Source organism: Tamandua tetradactyla, chromosome 11 (genome assembly GCF_023851605.1).
Source record: "Tamandua tetradactyla isolate mTamTet1 chromosome 11, mTamTet1.pri, whole genome shotgun sequence".
In the NCBI taxonomy this organism is placed as follows: domain Eukaryota; kingdom Metazoa; phylum Chordata; class Mammalia; order Pilosa; family Myrmecophagidae; genus Tamandua; species Tamandua tetradactyla.
This window is the reverse complement of record NC_135337.1, coordinates 23,442,214-23,463,026: the sequence shown is the minus strand read 5'-3', so window position 1 is coordinate 23,463,026 and position 20,813 is coordinate 23,442,214. Positions and strand designations below refer to the sequence as shown.

Below are 20,813 nucleotides of genomic sequence, written 5' to 3'. Positions count from 1 at the left end.
TTAACAAAACATAATCAACCATAGTCTTTTATTTCTGCAAGGAGAGAACAACTGTTAAGATATGTATACAAGGATGAGTTTTATTAATTTTGAAATGCAAGTCAACAATCTCCAAAAGCTTTAGGACTTAAATCTTACAGTCAAAGCAAATTAACATATAAAATGCCACTTCAGTTCTGTAACTGAATATATATGGTCTCTAAGCAGAAGGTGCATGGTTGCATTTCATTGCTAAGAAATAAATGATTATATTTAAATGTTATTCAATTCCATATTAAATGTAGTTAAATATAGGATATTTAAATGTTAATAAAACCCACAGCGATACCTCCCTGCCTCCATCTTTTCCAGAGAAGCAAAGCCTTTCACAAAGATCGAAGAGAAAACTTTCAGATAAACTTGTAAAAAGTAAGTGTTTTCTTTAAAGTACCACAGCACCTTTGCTTTCCAAAATGTATTTATTAATAAAATCTTTTCATCCTACTGACATATTTATTTGCTTGCTTTCCCAAATGGTTCTTGTTTATTTTCTTAAATAACAACATTCTTAAAACTCTGAATGCAGAAAGTATTTGGGAGTAATTTCTCCTCAACCAATAACTTTCCTTTTAAGACCCAAAATTACCCAAAAGTTTGCCATCAGTGTACAGTCCATATCACCACGTTGAATGTTGTTCTCTAAAGACCAGACTTCAGAATTCCTCCACAAACATATCCCTGGCCTTCCAAGTTAGAATTCAAGAATATGCTCAAGGCAGTCACTACAGACTTCAAGTGTCTTTGGCTTGATAATAATTATCAGCTGGTCTGCAAAAGCCACGGTCTTTGCCTGCTCATAGCTGGTTGATCGCAGATAAAAATATGATGAGAAAAGTAACATTTCCACAGACATAAATTGCTAGCACCACCTTTTTAAATGCATGGCCCTGAAAGAAAAATTGAGACATGAAAAAAAAGAAATTATCACCATTAAGGTGCTAAAAAAGGTCAATAAAAAAGAAACTAGGAACTTACTTCTGCTTCAGCTGCAGTAAACGACTGGAGGATCTGAATTCTAGCATCATCCAATATTTCAACTGCCAAAAACAACAACATAAGTTTATCAAGGCCAGTGGTATACTGGTAAACTAACTGTCCAAAAAACAAAAGCCCTGATTTGTTGTAGCATTTGCTGATTTCCAAGGTGTAAATTCTTCTACCATAGCCAATTTCAAGCTACCAAATGTTGCAAACTTCGTGAATATTTAAGGCTCTCACATTGAGACATGCCAGCTCCAGCACACATCTGTCAAGGGACTTAAAATATGCTCTCCTTTTCTATTCAATAACCACCACATTAATGTCTTAACAATCCAAACATTAAATATGTATGTGTTTAAAACTGCAAGCCATAATTCAGTGGTCATCAATAGGCCCATATATGGCAGAGTTAAAACGGCAGAGACAAAAATGGCAGAACAGATATTTACTACCCACCTTCAAAAGCCACTCAGGTTCCAGGGATCACAACACAGACATTAGACTGCAAAGAGTGTTTTGTTTCTTGAAGGCCAGATTCACCTAACAATTTGGAGGCTAAAAACTCAATAGGACACAGAGGACACTTAGCCTAGAATCCAAGCTCATTAAAAATGCTCCCCATTCTAGCAGCACAGCCCAAGAAGATCAGCATACTTCAGCCCAGAGCTGAGATGCAAACAGGAATCGCCCCAGGGAAAGCTGTTGGAACCAAGAAACCTGGAGAGGAGGCCAGCAGACATTGCCCTATGCCTTACCGTGTATTGGTCAACTGGACGATTATATTACAACATAGAAATCAGTGAAAAATCCATCTGAGAGTAAGGACTAGTAGCTAGTTTTTTCAAGGAACAATGAAATTATCTAAAATTGAAAATGTTGATGGACTGTGGACTTTGGGCCTTTTACATGATGCCTGATGAATGCAGGTGGCTGAAGGATGCACTAACAGAGTAGATTGGTGAAAGATGGTGTATACTTATCAACGAAGGTTGTGGTGCTACAAAAAGGAACAAAGTTATGAGGCATGCAGCGATGTGAATGAACATGTGGAACATTTGATGAGACAAGAAAAACCAGAAACAAAAGAACAAGAATGAAGAAATGGAAATGTCTTCAAATAGATTGTGATGGTGGATGCATAGATATGTGATTGTATTAGGAACCACTGATTGTTTACTTAGGATGGATTGTAGGGTGTGTGAATAAAACTGCTTCAAAAGTAACAGAAAGATACAAGTGCTGGAGAAAATGTGAAGAGAGGAATGAGCCTCGTCACTGTTGGTACGGAAGTAGGATGAATGATGCAGCCATCTGAAGGGTAGTGTGGTGGCTCCACGAGAGCTTAGTGTAGTGTTGCCATATGATCCTGCAACCCTGTTATTATTGGAGGAACTCAGAATGGGGACACAAATGAACATTTTTACACTGGTGTTTATGGTGGCAGTATTCATAATTTGCAATGGATGGAGGTGGCCTAAGGGTACATCGACTGATGAACAGATGAGTGAACTGTGTATACATACAATGGAATATTGAGCAGGTACAAGAAGGAAGCATGAAATTGTGAATGAAACCTGAGGACAGTATGTTGAGTGAAATAAACCAGAAATTAAAGGGCAGATATTATAGTGCCTCACTAATATGGGTTAACTATAATGTGCAAACTCTGAGAAGTGAATTTGAAAACATAGGTTATCAGAGAAAAGCTTATTGTAAAAGTTCCTAGATTGTAAGCTCTTACAGTAATCACATCTAAAAAACAAAACAAAACAAAAAATTCTCCCCATTCTCTACTAATCTCTCACTCCTAATAGTGACTAAAGGTATCTTTACTCTCTGCCTGGTATTAAAACCAAAACTGACCCTGCCACTAGAGAGCATAGGCAAAGCAGATTCTTCCATCTAGCTTGATAACTAGCTAGCTATGCATATGTGCATATGGCAATCGAAGTGCTAGCCCATAGTACATTTGTCTAGTAGGTAAAATTTGCCTGAGGGTCCACCCTAGATGGAGTTTGGGTATCTCCTCTTCCCCTACTCAGAGTTCTCTCAGTTCTGGCATTTAAGGTAAAGTGTGTGCCAGCTCCAATTCAAACCAGCATGTAAAATAAAAAATACTTACAAAGAAAGACATCTTCCCTAAAACATAAAACCTTAAATTTTTCCCTAATATTTTACTTACAAATTCCAATACTAATGGATGTAAAGAACAAAGGCAGAAAATACCCACAATTTCTAAAACTGGCTGAGAAATCATGACAAAGATTTTTAGTGAACTACCACATGTTATTCAACATTAGTTCCAGGAACCCCTTTATTTATATTCCGATAGTTCATATAAAATTGATTCCATATGACATGTCTTTTCATGTGCAGGTTACCTTTTCGAGTGAGCCGGTAAGCATGTATCTCCAAAACAATCTCAGTCCCAACATGCCAGGCTACAAATCCAATCATCGCAAATGTCTTCTGGGGATCAGGAAGATTCAATCCTGGTAAATTCATTCCCAGGAACATTGCTGCCACTAAGTTAAAAAAAAAATTATATTCAGACAAGGTCTCCACTAAGAAGGGAATTTTGTATATATGTGTATGTGCATGTGTTATAGCAGGTAAGATAGACTAAAGAGATTTGTTAGGTGAATAAGATTAATATTTAAAACCACATAGTTAATTTAACCTTTTTATTGTAAGGTCATATAGGGCAAGATGGAAAGTTATCATCAACCAATGGCTAAAAAAAGAGGCACTCAACTTCTGCAAAAAGTTTTAAGCCTGCAAAGAAGGAAAGAAGAAAAGTTATGACAACTATTGGTGATTGTAGTTCTCCTTTCATGAAGAATCCCCATAGACTATAAAGATGTGAAGGTCTTATTTATAAGGCATCAAAATGTATTTAGATAAGGACAGACTTCTAGATCAATGGAATAGAATAGATAATGCAGAAATAAATCCACATATCTGCAGCCAATTGATTTTTGACAAGGATGCCAAGTTCACTCAATGGGAAGGAATAGTCTCCTCAAAAAATGGTGCTTGGAAAACTGGATATTCACGTGTAAAAGAATGAGAGTGAACCCTTACCTCACACCATATACAAAAATTAACTTGAAATGTATCAGAAGCCTAAATATAAGACCTAAAACTATGAAACTTTAAAATATATATTTAGGCAAACATCTTTAGGACCTGGCATTAGTCAATGGAATCTTACACTCTACACTGAAAGCACAAGAAATAAAAGAAAAATAGATAAATTAGACCTCAACAAAATTAAAAACTTTTGTGCATCAAAGGACATTATCAAGAAAATGAAAACACCATCAAATTAATGTGAAAAAATATGTGGAAACAATATATCTATTAAGAATTTAATACCCAGAATATATAAAGAACTCCTACAACTGAACATCAAAAAGACAACAACTTCAATTTAAAAATAGGCAAAGGACTTTAATAGATATTTCTCCAAAGAAGTGATACAAATGGCCAGAAAGCACATGAAAAGATGCTCAACATTGTTAGCCATTAGAAAAATGCAAACAAAATCGCAATATGAAACCACCTCATACCCACTACAATGGCAATTTTTTTTTTAAATGGAAAATAAGGGCTGGCAAGGATGCAGAGGAATAAGTATATTAGTATACTGTCGGTGGGAAATACAAAGTGGTGCAGCTGCTGTGGGAAAACTGGCAATTCCTCAAAAGGTTACACATAGAAGGCAGGCCACAGTGGCTCAGCAGGCAGAGTTCTTGCCTGCCATGCTGGAGACCTGGGTTGGATTCCTGGTGCCCGCCCATGCAAAAAAAAAAAAGGCTACACATAGAACTCCACTTTATAGGTAAATACCAAAAAATGAAAGCTGGGACTCAGACAGAAATTTGTACACTAATGTTCACAGCAGCACTATTCGCAATAGCCCAAAGGTGGAAACAAGCCAAACATCCATCATCAGATGAATGAATAAACAAAATGTGGTACAGACATTCAATGGACTATTTCTCAGCCTTAAAAAGGAATGAAGTTCTGATACAAACTACAACACAGATGAACCCCGAAAACATGTTAAGTGAAGTAAGTTAGACACAAAGGGACAGGTATTATACAATTCCACTTACATGAAATAGCTAGAATATACAAATTCATAGAGATAGAAAGTAGAGAATAGGTTACCAGGAGCAAGGGGAGAGAAAGAACGGGGAGTTAACACATAATGAGTGTAGGGCTTCTGTTTGGGGTAACAGGAAAGTTCTGCCTAATAAGTGATGGTGAAGGTAGCAGGACAGTATGAATGTCATTAATTCACTGAATAGTTATGTTTGGAAGTAGCTGAGATGGAAAAGTTTTTCTTGTATATACGATACTTCAATTTGTAAAAAAAAAGTAACTAAAGAGAAAATGACAATTAAATGGAATCCACAATCTTGGACTAAAACTAATAAAGGAGGAAATGCCCAAAAGGACATCATTGGGACATATGAAAAAAACTGGAGTATGCATGTAAGCTTTATAACAACGTTACATTTCGTTGATAAATTGATAACTTTACTTAAGGTGGTTACATAAGTGAATGTCTTTGTTCTCAGGAAATGTGCCTGGAATTAAGTTTAAAGGAGTGTGAGGTGTACAGTCTACTCTCAAATGTTTAGAAAATGATGATTGATAGATTAGATAGACAAATAGACAGATAGACAGACAGAGAGATAGATGGGAAGGGTGAGAAAGGAAGGGAGGGAGGGAGGAAAGAAAAATAGAAAAAAGGGAAGGAGGAAGGGAGGGAGAAAGAGAAATGACAATTGTGGCAAAATACTTAAAAATGGTGTATCTGGGTATCGGGATGGGAGGTATGTTGAAGTTCTTTGCATGGGTGTTTGTATTATTTTTGCAATCATCCTATAATTTTGAAATTGCTTCAAAATAAAAAGTTTAAGAACAAAAAAAAAGTACATTTGTTATAATAATGTTTGATTTTTGAAACCCACCCTACCCTGGAAAGCACAAGCCATGTGGGAAGGTCCTGGAGACAGAGGATTGGACTCAACAGCTAACCCCTGCCCAATTCAAAAGCAACCTGCTATCTGAGCTGCTCAAACATTTGGCCATTGGCATAGTTCATACTTCTGGTAAAGACAAATTCTAAAAAGTTCTCTCCTTTTGAGTTTTAAAGTCATTTTTAAAAACCTTAAACTTGAAACTGAAGTGACTTAAATAGTTACCTCTAGAAATTACTTTCTGGAATTCACTATTTAAGGCTGATTTCTCCTCAACAACCAATTACTCCAATTACCAATGCATCTAAAAATCATTTAAGCCAAATTACAACTTGCAATATAAACAACCAGCAATTATATATGAATAAGTGGCATCACAATTACTTACCTGCTATTATTCTAGCAGCTGTTCCCATGCTCCAATGAGTCCAGTTAAATATTTGCCTTCTACCAAAATAAAGAACCAGTCAGTATTCTTAAATGTGATGGAATTACAATTAATTTGCAAAAGAACAAAGGACATCCAATTTCCCTTACTGCCTAGGAATTAGATATCTGAAATATATTTTAAAGCATGTTAAAGTGAACAAAGTGTCACTAAATTTTATAAAATACAAAATATTTCGCTGATTGAAAAGGGAGTTTGCCAACTAATGAGATCGGCATTAAGAATACTTATCTATAACAGCTATGGGGGGGTGGGGGGTGCAAGGGTAATTCAGTGGTACAATTCTTGCCTGCCATGCAGGAGATGTGGTTCGATTCCCAGCCCATGCACTTCCCAAAAACAAACAAACAAGCAAAATAAAAGAAAATCAAACACAAAAATTTCAACAAATGGTGCTGCAATAATGGGATACTCACATGGAAAAAGAATGAAATGTGACTCCTGCCATACAGCATATAAAAAAAAAAAAACTAAGTACCTTGGGCTGTGCACAGGTGGCCTGAAAGCTGCCAGAAGAAGCTGAAGAATTGCCAAAGTCATCACTAGACAACCAAGGTATGGGTGATAACCTGCATGCTAAACAAAGTTACAACACTCTTATATTCTCAACCTCTCCCATCAATTTAAATTCTCAATTTAAAAACACTCATTCATACACACATTTTTTAGTGTTTTCCATGACCTTAAACATTTAGTAATAATAACAAGAACAATAATAATAGGCATCATTCACTGGACATCTATTTTGTACCAGGCACATACATCCCATACATTATCACCAGTCCTCACTACAATGCTTGACAGGTGGTTATCAATATCTCAATTTTACAAATGGGGAAACTGAGGCTCAAAGACATCAAGTACACAGTCTAAGAGCTATTCAGTATCAAGTCTAAGGCTGCACAGTGTGTAAATATTTGCAGTGGCATCCTTGCATAGAAGGCAGCCTCTCCTCCATCAGAATGTTAGGTGACCCAAGACCAGGACCGCCATTTGTAGTCCAATTCAAACTAGGTAGTGTCTTCAGGGTGGAAGCCATCAACCCAGTGTATTGTAATTATTTGTTTAGACCTTCTGTTGCCTTGAGTTGTGGGTTCTCTCTGATTCTCTGTAAGCCTGAAGTCTTCGTCACTCAATAAATGCTTGTCAATTAAGTGACTAATCTGTATAGCCACAGTATTAAAATCTTATCTCCCCTATTCAGAATGAAGAGCTAACCCAAGAAAGACATCAAGATGGTGTCTCAATGGTTTCTGCTATGCTCTTTCCTTGGTAATTTTGTGTGCCTGCTTCAAACAGGAGACTTCAGAGCACTTTGGATTAGAGCACTTTGCACAATGATTTCACTTAAAAACTTAAAAGCTAAGATGTTGTAACCTGTGGCATGTTTAGATGGAGGGATATGATTGCCACAGTCTTTTGCCACTGGCTCCCATGCTCAGTTACTCTGAACTTATATCTAGAACAAGGACATAGTGTTCTCTAAGCCATAGTAGAAAATGTTTTCAAATAGGAACTCTACGCCGACAAGAGGGTATAGTAAAACACTTTCAAGCCATGGAAAATTGTACATGGGAAAAAATTATAGCTGTTAAAATAATCCATCCATAAACTACATAAAAGGTGAGAGGGTTCCTAGTAATAGCTGTGACCTGAGATTCATCAATCATATCCTTTGAAGCCCCAGTCCAACTTCTAAAATATTAAATTTTGATACAAAATTCAAACAGTGTAATGGAAGCACAGACTCTGTCATGTATTCTTAAAAAGTCTTATTCATTCATTCAATAAATATTTGCTGCCCTACTATGTACCAGAGTTTGTCCTGGGTACTTGCAATACATCAATGCATATAACAATAATACCCCCACTCTCAGGCAGCTTACATACTAGTATAGGAGGGCAAATGAAGAAACATAATAAATAACAAATTATATGACATCGTATAAAGTGATGAGTGCTGTAGGAAAAAAACAGCACAGGGCAGGACTCATTGAGAAGATACTATTTGAGCAACAACTTTGAAGATGAGGGAGTGCGAGAAGCATGCTTCAGGCAGAAGAAAGAATCTCTGCAAGAACTATAATGCAGGAGCGTGCGTGGACTGTTGCAGACCAACGAGGAGGCCAGAATGGAATGAGATGAACCAGAGTGCATAGGTGAAGGTAAATTCAGAGACATAACTGGGAGCCAAATCATACACATTTATAAAGACTTTGGCTTTTACTCTGAGTGAAATGGAGAGACGCTGGAAAAACTGGGTTGGGGCACAGGAATTGAATGATCTGATTTACATTTTTATAGAACCACTCTGCCTCCGTTTTTGAAAATAGTCTGTACCCAGACAAGGGTTGAAGTAACAAGATCAATTAGGTGGCTACTTCAATGGTCCACGTAAAAGACAATGGTAGGTCAAACCCAGGTGATAGGATGAATCAGTGGTGGTGAGAAGTGCTGGATTCTGGATGTATTTTAATGTGGAGCCAATGGGATTCGCTGGTGGTGTGGATATAGGGTGTGCAAGAAAGGGGAGTTAAGGATAATGCCAAGGTTTTGGCCTAAGGATAGAACTGCTAACAGCTAATATGAGTGGCAACTGGGAGATCAGAAGTTGGAGAAAAGATCATAAAGTCCATTTGGGGCACATTAAGTTTGAGATGTCTACTAGACATGCAAATAGAGATCCTGAGTAGATGGCCGATGTGTGATTCTGAAGTCAGGGGAGACATCTGAGCTGGAAATAAACATTTGGGAGTCAGCCTCAGTTTCTTCATTTGTAACATGACATGGGAATACTATTAGTACCTACTTTGATTGGGGGTTAAATATGATAACATATGTAAAGCACTTAGCACAGTTGGTCATGTAGTAGAAATGCAATTAACGTCAGCTTAGTGGTAATCCTAATATTGGTTGGAGAAAACCACTTACATTGCTCGTGTTCTTCATACATTACACTTTCATTTTCACCACTCTGAGCAAAACTCACTAAAGCAATAACGAGTACACAACATTTTGATGCAGCCTAAAAATAGACTTCATTACCAAGCAATATGCACTGACATTCTTACTCCATTCCTAACCGTCCCATTACTGAACCCCAACCATGTAAACTAGACATCAGGTTATTCAAAAAGATAAAGAGGGCTATGCCCAGAAATATCTCTCTATCCTTCATTTGAGAATAAAACAGCCATATAATCTGACATAAAAATAAATTCCTGTTTAAGATATACTCACCCAACTCCAGCCTCCTCTGTATATAAAAGGCAGAAAGAAAGCAATGCAGGTGAGGGCAGATGTAATGAGCATGAGCATCCGATGCATCTACAAGGGTGAAGTGACAAAGTGAGAAGGCAGATAACAATGCAAGAGAAAGGAGTCAGTGTTACTATGGGGAAAAGATTCTAGAGTGTGTGTGGCTAAAAGTATGCATGCAATTGACATCTAGGCACAGTTTGTGGTCAGTTAAAAAATTCTGAGCATACCACTGAATTTCAAAGATCATCCTAAGCTGCTACCCTCATCACTTAAAAACATTTGCAAAGGCTTCACCTACACAGGGCGGCAGGAATGGATATTTCAAACACAGAGCACACTTACTTGCCAAGTACTCTATTTCCTTCCAAAGACATTTATTAAGCTCCAACATCAGCTATAATGCTATACTAGATACAATGAAACAGAAAGAAACAGAAAACACTACCTCCTGAAGGGCTTGGGATATAACTGAGTAGGCAAGAGAAGCATACATGAAAGAACCATAAACAATAATTAGTTTAAGAAAATCATTAAAGCAGGAGACTGACATTTAAGTGCAGATTGAAATTCCTCAAAAATTATATACAAGGATGGGAGTAAACAAAGATGGAAGTATAACTGTGTAATTCATTGTTCACGTCAGAAGAATACTGAGAGTGAAAATGGGCACTGTTAATGGATTGTGCAGGATAACTGGTGCAAATCAAAACTATCCCAGGGAAATAGGATCTGCAGTCACCATCTACATAATAGTTTTAAAGGCAGTGGTGGGTTTGAAATGAATAAAGAGGAGACACAACCATCTTTTATTTGAAAAGATAAAAAGAGTAGATAAAAAGAGCACATGAGCAGATGAAAAGAGAGAGGGTAGAGGCAGAATCAGCAGAATCAGACAGAAGCAAAGCATGCAGCAGTAGGAAGAAAAATAAAACAGAATAGTACCTAGCGTGTGAGAACGGGTGCCAGCCAATAGTGAGAAATGGGATTAGATATGGTAACCCCTTAAACTGCAAATGTATGTGAATATGAAGTGCCAAGGACACCTTATAAAGCCAAAACTGTTCCAATAGGCTTGAATATTTTCGAGTATATTTTTTCCTACAAGCAGGTCCACATTCTAACTCAGTACATGCATGCTGACTTTCCACTCTATGTGCGAACATCTATACTCCATCATACATGAAAAATAAGCTTTGTTTTGTTTTCTTTTGAAGAGTACTTATTGACCCATACTCGTGTTTTTCTTAGAAGACTACAAGCCAACTTTCAGTTTCTCTTTCCACCTACACAGAAAATTAATGATCTTGATTGGCCTGGTAAAAATAGTCCAGCATTTAATGGTCTATCAACCAGATGACAGGTCCCCTACTTGGAAATGCATTAAGTATCCACTATTACTTACATTATTCTGCTTTCCCGGACCCATCTATACTTAGGTGGGTGGGTGAGTGCTCTTTCAGCATTGCCCCCATAACTATTTGTGTAATTCAGGATCATTTGGGTCCAAAGTCTACGTTACAAAGGGACACATTCTCCCATCCAATTGACCTTTCACAAAACTGCCTCTATTTTTATCTCCATCAAGCACTGTGTGTCTGTTCTCAACTGGTTAGGAAACCAGAGGCGAAAAAGAAGAAATGATCAGGATCCCATACCTACAAATGTAACTGCAAAATAGCACATACTTCAATGTTTTCATATTCGCAACGTTCAAATAATTTGAAAAGTGCATTAAACTTCTTCTCCTCACCTACCTGAAACCAAGCTGCCTTGCCAAATAAGAAAGCCTTTGGCCAAACAGGTTTGAAGAACCGGGCAATCAGTACACCCATGCTAACGGTAGTCATCCAGGCCACAAACATTAACGCGCCTACAGGTGAGAACATAGGCTGATTGAAATCACAAAATAACGACACTGTTTCTTTGATGGCAAAGCCAAAAGTCCAGAACATATAAAAAATGAATTCAGCAAAATCCATTCAGTGGGCATAAGTAAAACCTTTAAAAAGGCCCTATAATCTTAGTCCCTGCCGTCGCTATTACTACATCTAATCACTGGCATTAGAAGCTCCTATTATGTGCCAGGCCCTATCTCTTAGTGCTTTACAGGTATTAATATAATTTATCTTCACCACATTCCTATTAAGCCGTTAAAATTATTCTTCCAGTTTTACTGGCTGGGGTAACTAAAGTACGGAGAAGTTAAGTTTAACTTAACTGAACTTAATTTTGTTAAGATTACAAAGTCAGTATTCAAACCCCCACAACTATTTGTGTAATTCAGGATTAGCAACTGTGCCATTATGCTAACACTGATTTTCTGGACTTATTTCAGAATCTTCTCACACCTCACTCCAAAACAATGGAAAACAAAGAGCCACACTATTTCTGAAACCAATTATTGCTAATCTAAAACTACAACATGAATAGAAGAAAATTAACAATAAAGTTATTTTCAAGCTTAACTGTGATGACATTTTGTTGAAACTCCACCAGAATAGGTAACTCTGGAGAATATATAAAGAAAATACGTAAAATAGGGAAAATTCCCCCCAAATAATAATATTCTACAATACTGCAATGGATAGGTTTATGCATCAACTTGGCTAGGTCACCGTATCCAGTTGCTTTGGTCAAGCAAGCACTGGCCTGGTTGTTACCATGAAGGTATCTCCTGGATGAATTTAAATCAGTCAGTTAGTTGATTGCATCTACAATGGATTACATCTATAGTTAACAAAGGAAAGGGCCTTCAGCAATGAGAGAAGTCTCATCCGGTCTGTTGAAGGTCTTTTAAAGAAAGAACTGATAATTTCAGCAGTCAAAAGGAGAATTTCTGTCTCTGCTGCAGCCAGCCAATTTCTCCTAGGGAATTCATCAAAACCTGCATCACAGTTCTCAGCCTGCAGTCTGCCATTCATACTTGCCAATTCTGTCAGTTGCCAATCCTATCAGTTCTGTTGTCTGGAGAACCCTGACTAATACAAGTAGTCTTCTATATACCACACTATGCCCCTCTTTTAAATCCCATCTTTTTACCAATAAGCCAGACTATTTTTCAAATGGTATCAACTTTCATCAGTAAAACCAAGAGTAAATTAGAACTTTGTTTGCAGGCTACTGCTCTTCCAATGTAGCTCCACTGATCTTCTAAATCCGATATCTAAGCATCTGAGTACTTTGTATATCCAAACGCTTGTACACTAATCAGTTCTTCAACAGCAAAAGTGCATTTCTGAAACCAAATTACTGTTATAACTAGACAAGAAAAGTCACAAACCAGTTCTTTCGCTAGCATTTATTTAAATAAATGGCATAATTAAAACTTTATAAACAATTAAATGAATTAAGCCAGTGATGCTCAAATCTGAATGCATGTTAGAATCCCCAAGGGTACTTTTTAAATTGCAGATGTTTTAAAAGCTCCACTGGCGGTTTTAATGTGCAGTCAGAGGTAAAACCAGTGAATTAGACTTATCCTCCATTCTTAATAAAATTAGCAGATGTGAAGATAGTTAATGCTATCTGAAATTTTTAGACTTATGAGCATTTGCTAAATCATACCCACCCTCATTCCTATCCTGCCAGCATTCAGTCATGAGCTAAACTTATTCCACAAGGTGGGAAAAATAGGACCCGTGTAACTTGCCGTGAACCTTCAGAAGAAGCAAAGAACGGGATCCTCCTATATTCTTTGGATAATCTGTCACGTTGTGTTTTTCATATGTAATCAAAGGTTGCTGAGAATGCCTATAAATTTGACCTGAAATTTTAAATTAAAAAAAAAAGAAAAATTACTTTCTCAAGATAGCAGGAACTGAGAAACAGCTGAACGTAATGGAAATAAAATTTCTTAAGGCAAAAAAAAAATAAATATGAACAGAGATGTCACTCATATACAAAGGTAAAATAAAGACAAATGCGAGGTCACACGGTCTTGCAAAATTAAAGAAATAATTTAGCCAACCAAGAGATGAATAAAAAGAAAGACTAGAAATGGACAAGTTATTGTATAAGAATAGGCATGAGACCAGTTAAGCAATGGTAAGTCAAAATAATTGCTGTTCATATGATGGCAAAACATTGACCATTTCAAATATAATTTTTGAAGGAGAATAAATAAAATTTTAAAAATCAAAATTAGTAACCACTACCTGCATTTAAAATCCTAGATTAAACCCAAAGAAATTGGGTCTGGGGAAAATGAGTGAAGAAGGACAAAAGAAAGTATTTTGAGTCTATATTATTTGGAATATGGTCAGTTCAGATTGGGTTAGACTAATTCCAAAACCCACTTAACAGTGATCTAAACAAATTGTACATTTATTTTTATGTATTCTTGCTATTTACTATGTATACAATAAAATCCATTGAAAACATAGAATTATTTCAGTTGTGTGTGTACGAGTGTATATATGTTTGTGTATTTTCTAGAAAACTATCCTACAGACATGCTTTTTAACTAACATGTACAAGATTGTTCACAGCAACATTTCATTATGTTGCAAAAAAAAGTAAAAAGCTAAATATCCATCAATAAGAGAATTAGTAAATAAGTTATGGAACATATACATTTTGGAATATTATGCAAGTGTCAAAAAGAATAAAAATAATTAAGAAATTCAATATAATTGATATATGTGGATATCTGTCCCAAACTAATAGTAAGTATTAGAACACAACAGTACACCTCAATTTCCCAAAACAAATAATTATGCAGGCTATATTTTCTATCCAAAATGCAACAAAAAAATAGGAAGAAAAGTCCACCAGCTATTTACAAAATGACCCATCTTATTAATTCTTGTATTACATAGGAAATCAAAATTAAAATCACAAATCTTCCTAGAGATAAATAACAATGATGACACTCCATATCAAAACATCTGTGATGCAATCAAGGTACTATTCAAATGAAATTTTTACCATCTTAAAAGCATTTCCTTAAAAAAAAAAGGAAAGGAAAGGCAAAGTATTAAGGTAATCACTTAACTGAAGATAAATTTAAAATAACAAAATACAAACTAGGAAAGCAAAAAGTGAAAATGATTAAAAATAAAGGCAGAAATTAACAAGCTAAAGACCAAAAAAGAAATAAAAAAAGAAATACCACAATGTTAAAAATCAAACAGGTGACTTAACTGCTGATACAGGAGGCATTCTTATAATTTTATGAAAATGCTATATATATATATATATATATATGTATTTAAGTCAGTCAAAAAATTATATATATATATAAAATATAATATATATATATTTAAGTCAAAAAATTTTCAAAATCTAAGTGAAATGAGTAAATTTTTGAGAAAATCTAGAATTATAAAAATCGATCAAAGAAGTAATAATCTCAGAAAGCAACAGCAATAGAAGAAATTTCTTGAAGGTAGTGAAATATTTCCATCCCTAAAAAACACTTAGGTGGGTGAGTTCCATCACACCATTTTTAAAAATTAAAAAATACTTTTAAGATTTTTATTTAAACTCTTCATTCTATGAGATTAGCATAACACTGAACCAATCCTATACCATAGGCCAAAATCACTTAAGAACATACATGCAAAAAGCTTAGATGAAACACTACGCAGTCAAATCAGCTGTATATTAAAATAATACTAAAAACCTGACCAAGCAAGTCTATCCCAGAAATGTGAAGCTTGTTCACTATTAAGAAAGCTATAAAAATAATTTTTAAAATATCATCTCAATTGCTTCCCAGGAGACATTTGATAAGCCCAGTACACACTCATGACATAAGGTCTTTGGAAAGGTAGGAATAGAAGAACATTTCCTCAACAGAACGAAGGCTCTCCATCAGAAAAACATGACACACATGACACAACACTGAATATCAGAAGCATTCCCGTCAGAATTAGGAACAACACAAGAATGCTTGCCACATCACCACTGCCGTCCCACATGGTTCTAGGCAAGGCAACGAGACAGAAAGGGAAATGAGGGCTATGAATGTGCCATTACTCAGACATGATATGGCATCTAAAACTCCAATATAATCAGCTGGAAAACTAGCTAGCTAAATTCAAGACAAATATTCAAAAAATCAGTAAATTTTCTATAGACCAATGTGCTCTTTGAAAGGATAATGTACCCTAGAAAAGCCGTGTTTTAATCCTGATCCATTTTATAGGCAGCCATTTCTTTTAATCCCTATTCAGTACTGAAACTTGACTAGACAGTCTCCACGGAGATGTGACCCACCCAATTGCAGATATTAACCTTTGATTAGCGGGAGATATGACCCCACCCATTCCAGATGGGTTTTGATTAGTTTACTGGAATCCTTTAAAAGAGGAAACATATTTGGAAAGAGCATCAGAGCCCATGCAGCCAGAGACCTTTAGAGATGAAGAAGAAAAATATCCCCAAGGGAACTTTATGAAATAAAGAAGCCTGGAGAGAAAGCCATGCTCACCATGTGCTTTCTAGTTGAGACAGAAACCCTGAACTTCACTGGCCTTTCTTGAGTGAAGGTAACCTCTTACTGGTGCCTTAATTTGGACATTTTTATAGATTTGCTTTAATTTGGACATTTTCATGATCTTAGAACTATAAACTTGCAACTTAATAAATTCCTCTTTTTAAAAGCCATTCTGTTTCTGGTATATCTCCTTCTGGCAGCTAGCAAACTAGAACAACCAACAAACTTAGAAAATGTAAGAAAAACAATTCCATTCACAATACTTTGCTTTTTTAAAACTATAAAATATCTAGGAACAAAGTAGCAAAAAATATGGAAGCCCTATAAGAAAACCTCCCTAAAACCTACACACACACACACACATACACACACACACACACACACACAGGACACAAATAACTGAAATAAAGCAAATGTTCCTGGACAGAAGAATCATTACTACAAATGATTTAATTAATCATTTAATTAAGTTAATATTTAATTTATATTTTTAAATTTTATTCAATTTAACATACAATTAATATACAAATATACAATTTTTAATGTAATTCTAATCAAAACTCCAATAGGATTTTTACTGGAATTTGACAGATGTTTTTCTAAAGTTCATCTAGAAGAATATATACACAACAAAGAACACAGAATTCTTGAAAAGAAAAACCTGTGAGAGGAAACATTGCATCAAATTTCACAACCCATAAGAAAACCATAATTACAACTATTATAGGAATAGACAAACAGATCAATGGAAAAATAGACTAGAAAGAGTTTGATTTATTGATCGATTTTTAGTATATGATAAATAGGCTTTTGAAGCAATGGAGAAAAGACAGACTACTCAACAAAATGGTATTAAGACACCTGGTTATTCATTTGGGGAAGACTTTCCCATCGCGGCATATTACATCAGAGCAGATCACAGAGAAAGCAGAAAGCCAGAAGAGTTTTTTGTAATGAATACCTAGAGAGGAGACTTTCAAGTAGAAAGAGACAATAAACTGTCTGGAGCTACAAAAACATCAAAAAGGATAAAGAAAACTACTGAAAATGACAAAGGCACTGAAGATTCTAAAAATACTGCATTTGTAGAGTGGTAGTGATGGAAAACAGACTGCATTCCCACAAAGCATGAGAGACAAGTTGGAGGAGAAAGTGTCTTATGCCCAGAACACTATGAAGCCATGAATTTAACCTTCATTAAAGCAGAAGTCCATTATAATTGTGGAGTTCCATCGTACGGCTCCATTATAATTTTGGAATTCTGCTCTAAAGGAGGTTGAGTTTGTGTTTAGTACAAGGCTCCACAGTATTATTTGACATATGGTATTCCCAAATTGTTAAAATAGCAGGTCATGTGGTAACAGGGTCTATACTTTGATAACTCTTTAAACTGGAAGAATTCCTAATTGTGAATTACTTATTCCCGTGAGAGGGTTCTATTTTTCAGTTAAAACATTCACCATTTCACACTATGGCTTTTCTCATATTAGGACATCGTCAGCATTCTTGATGGAAAACAGCAGCTACAAAAAGGTTTTAAATGGACAGATCTTTAAAAGACTACTGAAATTGGGTACATTTTACATTTATGTGGGTTACAGAGATTATGAGTGCTTTGAAAAATGGCTTCAACACTACAAAGTTTCATTGCTTTTAAGCAGGGTTCAACTTATAAATGCCTCTGCACATAAAGGACTGAAAGAAGAGGACAATTTACATGAGCCTTTCTTCCCCAATATAGGAAAAGGAAAATGAATTCCCTGGAGCAGCAACCTCTAGGTTTCTCTGATTATTTTTGCTTTTTACCCCACCGTTTAAAAAAAAAAAGAAAAACTGAGCATATGCCCCCAGTATATTATTGTTAATAAACATATTCATGTGCTATTGTATTAATATGTTATGTACACTGTGAAAATATTAAAATAGATGTTTTTAGTGAGATAAAATAAATCTAAATAGAAAGTTCTAGCATTTTTCCCTGAATCCTCTGGAGTGCTTTGCCCATCCCAAAGCTGTAAATTACCAAACTACAGTACTGTTTACGTAACAATCCCTTGGGGCACTTGTTAAAAATGTAGATTCCAACCATCAACAGAGTACCCAGAGTCTGAGATAAAGGTGAGGAATCTGCATTTTTAGCATTCATCCCAGCTGATTCTGCAACAGATAGTTTGGGCACCTCACTCTGAGATATGCAGTAAGAGACAGGTTGTAGATTCTCCCAGCCATACCATCAGCACCGAAACACCAGCAGGAGGGGCACGTTACACAATGCTGTATTTTTCATTTACCTTATTTGCTATCTAGGTTTTTCTCAAGGAGCATTAGAATCACTTATAAACATTGTTTCTACCAAAAAAACATTACATTTTCTAAAATGTTAACCAATAATGAACACTCATCATTGTCATACACCACCATACACAATTTATTACAATTTCATCCATTTAAATGAAACTGTTTTTTTAAAAAAAAGGATAAAGTGCTTAAAAATGCAAACTGTAAGATCCCCTTGCAATTTAAGAGATCCAGTTGAGTCAATAATCATTCATGGAGCAACTACAACATGCTGGGCACCAAGGGAAGCAGTTTGGTATGATGCAATGGACAAGGCCTTTGAAATTGGTACACACGTAGGTTTAAATCTGACTTGATTACTTGTTTGATTCAGAACAAGCTACTTAGTCTCTCTGAGTATCAGTTTCTTCATCTCTAAAATGGGTTCACCTAACACCTGTTTATAGAGCCCTGGTGAGAAAGGAGATATTTGTAACGTGGTAATAAAGAATAACTGCAATGACAGTAAAAATAAACTTCTCATTCATAAATGTTTGAAAATGCAAATATTTTACCTCTTCCTCATTAAAAATTAATTTCCTGCATTTACCATGCTCTTAAGTACTGAATAATATAAAAGACCAGGCTCTGAATCAAACAGTTTGGGTTCAAATTCCAATTTACCATTTCCTTTTCTAGGAAAATTACTTACCTCCTCTCTAAGCCTTCTTTTTCTCATAGATAAAATCATCTCATTTGAGTTTATGAAAACAATCTACCTAAAGCACTTAGCCAGTGACTGGCCCTCACTAAATAAACCCTGAGAAATTTTTATCCATTATTATCCTTTAACCAATAAATTATTTGTGAACCGTATTTGCTGTCGCAAATAAGAATATATAATTTGGCTCAGATAACTACACATCACCTCCAACAAAATCTACAACTGTTCCTAAATTGTTTCTAACACTGAGGAGATCGTTTATTTTACTTCAAAACCTTTTGGGGTTCCACTTTACCTACAGAATAAAATCTAAACCCCAAAATAGAATAGTGAAAGGCTTTTATAATCTTGATGGCACGACTTTTCCTTCTATTTCTCTTCCTTTATCCCACCCCTAGCCTTCCACACTATACACTCAGGCATCTCACCATTTTCAAAATAGACTGTATTCTCATAGTTTGTGGGCAATGTTATGTCCAGAGAAATGAGTCACTAAATTATAAATTGGCATTTCCTGCAAATCTTCAAAACATTATTCATCAAAACTTTAAACAAACTTTAATCACTCCTTTTAATATGTTTTGTAATAGCAACCAGAGCTTCTTAAGGATAAACTAAACATTCAGGCTCATAAAACTATCTTAGGCCACACTTGGCAACGCATTCAATTGGAAGGATATGGGACAGGAAACACAGCATGTCAGCAAGACATTTTTCAAGTGAGGCTTTAACAGCAGTTTAATCAGCTGTCCAGGAGCTGATTTCTTTGCCCCCTCCCCACTTCCTAGGAGACAGCTCAGATCCAAGAAGTTGAGACTCATATTGGGCAGGTGGTCCCCAGAAGCCAATATTGCTTTAACCACCCCAAAGTCACTGCTTCCAGGGTCCCTGCAAGGTACATGCCCAATGCCACTGCCCTCAGAGAAGTTCAAAGACATGGCTTCTTTCCAGGGATTTATAGTTCTCCTGGTCCAAATGCAATTTACCAGTCAGAAGTCACTGTTCTCATAAACCCCAGTGTCTTATAACACTGTTGCTATTCTACCTTTATTTAATTTCCAGGGAACCAAAGCTAGAAGTTAACCAAAACTAAAAGTCAAATTTTCAGGCAAAAAGGAAAGGGATTTTAATAACTCTTTACCTACAGATGTGAGAGGAATACAGTAGGAACTTTCCAGGACAGCAAAGAAGGGAGAAAGGAAAGGAAAGAGAAAAAAAAAGAAAAAAAAAAACTTGAATAAAAACATTTTTATCAGTATATTTACCATCATCAGCTGCACCATCTGCTAGAAATATGTAGTAGCTTGTGTTTAGATCAAATCTATTCTTATAATCAGGAAGGCTAATGTTTCTTCTGAAAGAACACTGCATAACACCATCCGCCAACCTCCAAGCCATATCCTCAAGAGTATCCTACAAAACACACACAATGGGTCTTCTCAGCACTTTCCAAAGATTTGCTAAAAATAAGATATGACCAAAATCTTGACCTGTTCAATTTCCTTTCTCTGAGATGGTGTATGCATGCTTTATCTGAAGTGTTATTGTTTTTCCACTTCCTCTTTGAAGAACACAAGAAACAGTTTCTCCCAGTTTGTCTTTCACCCACTTGGCAAAAATATATTTTTACTTTGAGCTAGAATTCCACAG

General features: G+C 35.8%; 1 protein-coding gene across 7 annotated transcripts in view; it reads right to left on the bottom strand.

Moving 5' to 3' along the window:
* Positions 1–399: 399 nt before the first annotated feature.
* The window catches only part of FRRS1 (ferric chelate reductase 1), a 79,834-nt gene continuing 59,420 nt past the window's right edge, over positions 400–20,813 (bottom strand). For 6 of the 7 annotated variants that reach the window (XM_077120146.1, XM_077120150.1, XM_077120147.1 and 3 more), the window contains 9 exons: positions 20,429–20,576; positions 13,373–13,486; positions 11,478–11,593; positions 9,703–9,789; positions 6,941–7,038; positions 6,403–6,461; positions 3,402–3,545; positions 1,015–1,076; positions 400–926 (listed from right to left, as the gene is read on the bottom strand). In XM_077120146.1, the coding sequence (XP_076976261.1) occupies positions 834–926; positions 1,015–1,076; positions 3,402–3,545; positions 6,403–6,461; positions 6,941–7,038; positions 9,703–9,789; positions 11,478–11,593; positions 13,373–13,486; positions 20,429–20,576 (921 nt within the window). In that variant the 3' untranslated portion in view covers positions 400–833. The remainder of the gene's footprint in view (positions 927–1,014; positions 1,077–3,401; positions 3,546–6,402; positions 6,462–6,940; positions 7,039–9,702; positions 9,790–11,477; positions 11,594–13,372; positions 13,487–20,428; positions 20,577–20,813) is intronic. The other variant, XM_077120148.1, reaches the window with a different exon arrangement.